We start from the raw sequence: 5,210 nt of genomic DNA on the forward strand, positions 1-5,210 counted from the left end.
CTCCAGCATCGGCAGTTCCTACTACCTCTTTAGGTTTTTTGTAAATTGGTTTTAAAAGTATTTACATATATGAATGCATTGGGACGTAACTGGGACAAATTAAACCTACAGACATGGTGCCAAGGCTCACTTCTAACAGTCTACTCTGTTTCTCCATTGTTATTTTTTGCTAATCTTCTACTAAAGTTATATGGGTAGATTTAGAGAATTTCCACTAAAATTCCAGGCCATTGACTCTAAGAACATGGTGAGAATAGCTTCTCATGTCACTCAATTATTGCACTTTCAAAATGTACATAGCTCAATTCGGGCTCCTGTTACACTACATCCACCAGTCTGAAAAGCACATCATATGTCAGGCAACATATTACCAAAGGAATACTGTGGGCAGTATTGTCTTATGCTCAACTGGCATGAGACTCTTTGGACATTTATTATCTACAGCAAGCCTTATTCCTCAATCAGCACATTTTTTAATGTTTAGACAGCAAAGTTGGGAACACTAACAGGCTCTTCATGAAAACAGTTGTGTGGTAAGTTTATAAAATGGCCAGATTCTCCAAGTAACTGTCTGAACATCTCAAACAATCTAATACAGCACAGTACACACATCAAGGAGCCTTTCTCCTGAAATTACTGGAGGAGATTTCACTCCAGTACTGTGCTCCAGGATCAGGATCATAAATTTGCAATAAAGTCCTGCTATTTGTGTATCTACCTGACTTTTGTGAATTTGCTCATTTGTGCATCATGTATTGTACATCTTTTTGCCCACTGCAAGTCTAATGACAATTTGCTTGTCCAGTTTTAAACAAAAAAAGCACATACTTCCTGGAATAGAAAGTGTGCACTCTGTGTTTCTTGCTATGTGCATACACTGCCCATTACTTTTGCAGGAAATAGCTTACAGGGTTTTTGAGGAACATTAGGATTGTGAAGTGTGGGGCTTCATTGTAATTACAAAGACATATTGTTAATATGCATTGATAGTTTCTCCCCACTTTGAGGAGCTGTGGAGAGATTTGAGATAGAAGTTCAACTCTCTGTTGCCTCAGCCAACTGCCTTTTGATCCTGTCAGCATTTTGTTCCAAAGGGAGTTTTTAAAATTGTATTCCTCAGCCAATCTGTAAGGCCAATTTTGGCATGATTTTTTAAATTCATCTTCTGATAAAAGTCATATTAAACCAGCGCGATTCAACACATCTTACCTCAGATTCCTCATCCTCTTTTCCTAAATACAGCAATCCAGAATAAACCAGACCTCAAGGGCTGACTGCCGTTACTGGGTTGTTTGAAAAAAAGTGTTTGACCTTTGGTCCCTTTAAATCTATGATATTTCTCTTGCCTGTTTTTCATCATCAACATCTTGTACTTACTCAAGTTCTGTAAGTCCAGAACACTGTTCAAGTATCAAACAGAGGTTTCCCATGGTTTCAACATCCATATCCCAATCTTCAAGTCTACAATGCAAAGGACCAAATTTAATTGAAGGATAAAGCATTAAAAAGCAATGCTGCACACAAAAGACACTAAATTTCTGAAATGATTGGTAAGAATTCCTTGTATCTTTGAATGAAATTAGTTATTTCAAACACTCTTTCATGCTTTAAAAAGGTTCTGCAACTACATCATATATTTATGACGAAATATTCATACCTAATTTTTTTTGGCACGGATATATCCTGTTTTCCACATTGTGTTTCAAACGACAATGATGATTCTTGAAATTCTTTATTCCTTTGAAGTCTAGAGAAAGTGAAACAAAATAAACCATCTGACCATCACTTCCTATATTTTCAATCTGATAAACATTAATTTTCTACCTTTTTTTTGTCAGAGTTTATCACTAAGCCAAACGGGAAATCAGAAGTCTTCATACTGCACAGAGTTATGCAAAGGTCCTGAAAATTTTTGCATGTGATGAGTATGACTTCTCAGGTATCATCCTTGTCAATCTAAATCTGTCTTTGCTAGTCCCTCTCTATCTTTATTCTAAACATAGATACCGAGACAGTGCAAACTCTCCCACGGAACAGAGAGCAGCAAAAATGAGAAGGATAATTTTGAGCTCCAGGTAATGAACTGAGACTTAACAGAACTCAGCTTGACTGTATTGGGAAAAAATTTGCAAGGAAACATAATTCAAGTCCACAACAGAAGAGGCATTTATAGTTTGAAGATTACCTGATGGACACAGTGCCTTTTTCTTCTTCTATATGTTTGCATTGAATAATATTGTGAACACATGAAAACTGAGTGTAAGCGAGTCAATTGGCATCCAGACCAAAGGGCTGGACTTATCTCTTCCCCTGACGTGTTTGAAGGTAGAGGTCAGATTAATCCATGGGGAAGCCTACTCACTGGCTCCACTTCCCATTATAGTTATACCAATAACAGGGTAACTGCAGAACAGCCTGTCTGCTAGTGTTCACTTAAGGAACTCCCCACAAATCTGAGACTGTCATCATTCTCATTTAATATTCCCAAAAACTGGCCCTTATGCTTATTATAAAAAGCTGCTTGTCCAATCTTTCAAAATGCAAAATGGCTGTTCTGCAAAACAATTGCTGCACTTCACTGCAAAGTAGCTCATGTCTGTGAAGTTCTTTGTGATATTTGGGAGGTAACACTGATAATTCAAAGAAGAGTCAAATTACCTGCATTTCCCGTGGAACTTAATTAATCCTTTTCCATTCTTGCCCAGGCTAAAACAGGAATGAAAAGATAGGTGACATCTATTTAACATCAAACTGATATCAGTTAAAATGCGTATTATTCTAAATCTTGCCTCCTACAAGTCACCATCACCCTCATTGAAATAAATATCCCAGATATCACTTGGTCAACTTCCTACCCAACAGCATAGTGCAAGTATTTACAATTCACTGCTGTTACCATCTCAGTACCATCTTCTCCAGAGTTACAAAGGATCACCAAAACACAAAATTAAATAAATAGACACATGATTGTGAGGGCAGACTGCAGTCTCTGGGAATCTGGGTTTTCAAGTTAATTTGGACAAGGGCATAACTGGAGCTGATATTAACCTTAGCTTTAAGCAGGTAAGGAATTTTATTGAAATGGTTTTGCTGACCTGTGCATATCAACTACTTTGGTAGTGGGGACTTTACTGCAGCTGTTCAAACACAAACTTAGCCAATGTTGCTATAAACAAAACCTTTTACTAAATCTCTGAGGTAACACTAGCAAACATTGTACATCATGTAAGTATTAGAAGCTGTACTCCCACTCATTCCATTAGGTGAAAATTATCTCCTGAACCATTTCAATGCTGTGTAGATGTGATGGTAAACTTCATTTGCTCTGATGACAAAACAAAGCGAGTGTTCTGTATACTAAACAACTGGTATTTATAACCTAGAGAGCTACCTAAAAAGGAAAGGCCATTGACAAAATGAAACAGTCTTTGACTCAAATACTGGGATTATTCGCTGGGATTTTCCCCAATCAGCTGATGGAAGATAAATGGAAATCTAGTTGACCCAGGGTTTCCAACAATCTTCCACCAACAGTGCAGCAACCAATCAGGAGGGGCACCTGCCAACCCAAAATTGCCTCCCTCCCTTCCTCCCAGGCTTCCCCTGAAAATGTCTAGCCTGAGTCACTAACTAGAAACTTATTGACCTTTTCTGTTATTCTAATGGAGAATCACAGGTTTATAATGTACATCAATTAAAACCTATTGTGGCTGTAGCCTTTTTTTTAATGTAAGGGGAACAGGGATTCCATATGTGAAAGAAGATTCTAATTTGCATTTCCAATCTGGTGCTAGCTTTTTACTCCACACTTTGGCACTGGAGGGCACTTTGGTGTGCACTGGTTGGGAATGTAATTAGGTGGGTAAGTAAAGAGCGAAGTCTCCATTAAACAATAGGACCTCAGCTTCTTTGATCTTGGAATAATCCTCAGAAGGAAGGCATTCTTTATCTGGTCGAGAAGATTGCACATAGTCTGTGGGACAAATGGTCTTCGCTCCAGCAGTGTTCATTTTGTTCCTTTGTGCGTTTAAGTTAACTTGTTTTTTTAAAGTTTCCATTTGAGAACATCTTACTTGTGCTTAACAATTTTAGCTTCATCATCAGACAATGGAGTTGTCCCACACGGCCTACACGGACTTTAAAGTTGGAAAATACAGATTTTCTTCTTGAATGGATTGTAATCAAAGACAAGCTCACCTTAGTTCCACCTCTGTTATGTTTCTGACACTGTTCAGACACCCAGCCAAGCACAGAACTCCAGCCAATGAGATGAAATTATTGCTGATGCTGCAGTGAACATTGAAAATTACTTTGGACATTGAGATTCATGTTGTACGTGTACTTGCTATAGTTACCAACCAGTTTAAACCATCAATGATATTAAGTATAAATCTGTTCACACACATTTTAATCCAATTGTTTTAAAAACTGAAAGTCAATTCATCCCAAGGAGGCCAAAATGTTGGAACTTATATTGAAAGAATAGTTGCCTAGAGATAAATTTATGTTTGCTGTCCTGTTCTTTAATCACATACCTTCCAATAACCAATAGTTAGTAATCCCATTTATTTTGCAACCTCTATCAGGTGCCAATATTGGCCCTCCCTTGGACATCAATTTCCCCTTGATTAGTCCTTGTGATGCAGGTTAAGGAAGTGTATCAAAGGTTTGCTTGCTAATCAAAGATTTAGTTGGCCTTTAACCTGGACGATGGTCTTTGCAGCCATTCAGCTGGCAGGGAAAGAGATGCATCAGAGATTTTGCTGTTCCACAATGATACCTTTCGTTAAGTCACGTTGCCCAAAAGGCGAGCTGACCTTATAGTCAACACGGTTTTGCGAAGGGTAGGTCGTGCCTCACAAACCTTATTGAGTTCTTTGAGAAGGTGACCAAACAGGTGGATGAGGGTAAAGCAGTTGATGTGGTGTATATGGATTTCAGTAAAGCGTTTGATAAGGTTCCCCATGGTAGGCTATCGCAGAAAATATGGAGGCATGGGATTTGAGGGTGATTTAGCGGTTTGGATCAGAAACTGGCTAGCTGTAAGAGGACAGAGGGTGGTGGTTGATGGGAAATGTTCATCCTGGAGTTCAGTTACTAGTGGTGTACCTCAAAGATCTGTTTTGGGGCCACTGCTGTTTGTCATTTTTATAAATGACCTGGATGAGGGCGTAGAAGGATGGGTTAGTAAATTTGCGGATGACACCAAA

The 5,210-nt window shown here is 38.5% G+C and overlaps 1 protein-coding gene across 1 annotated transcript in view; it reads right to left on the reverse strand.

The window, feature by feature from the left end:
• Positions 1-5,210, reverse strand: part of nlrc5 (NLR family, CARD domain containing 5) — a 318,897-nt gene that overhangs the window by 214,565 nt on the left and 99,122 nt on the right. Inside the window, exons 21-24 of the mRNA XM_048606000.1 lie at positions 4,198-4,287; positions 2,659-2,706; positions 1,658-1,747; positions 1,378-1,461 (exon numbers count right to left, since the gene is read on the reverse strand). Of these exons, the coding sequence (XP_048461957.1) occupies positions 1,378-1,461; positions 1,658-1,747; positions 2,659-2,706; positions 4,198-4,287 (312 nt within the window). The remainder of the gene's footprint in view (positions 1-1,377; positions 1,462-1,657; positions 1,748-2,658; positions 2,707-4,197; positions 4,288-5,210) is intronic.

This window comes from Rhincodon typus, chromosome 15 (genome assembly GCF_021869965.1).
Source record: "Rhincodon typus isolate 14 chromosome 15, sRhiTyp1.1, whole genome shotgun sequence".
NCBI classification, from domain to species: domain Eukaryota; kingdom Metazoa; phylum Chordata; class Chondrichthyes; order Orectolobiformes; family Rhincodontidae; genus Rhincodon; species Rhincodon typus.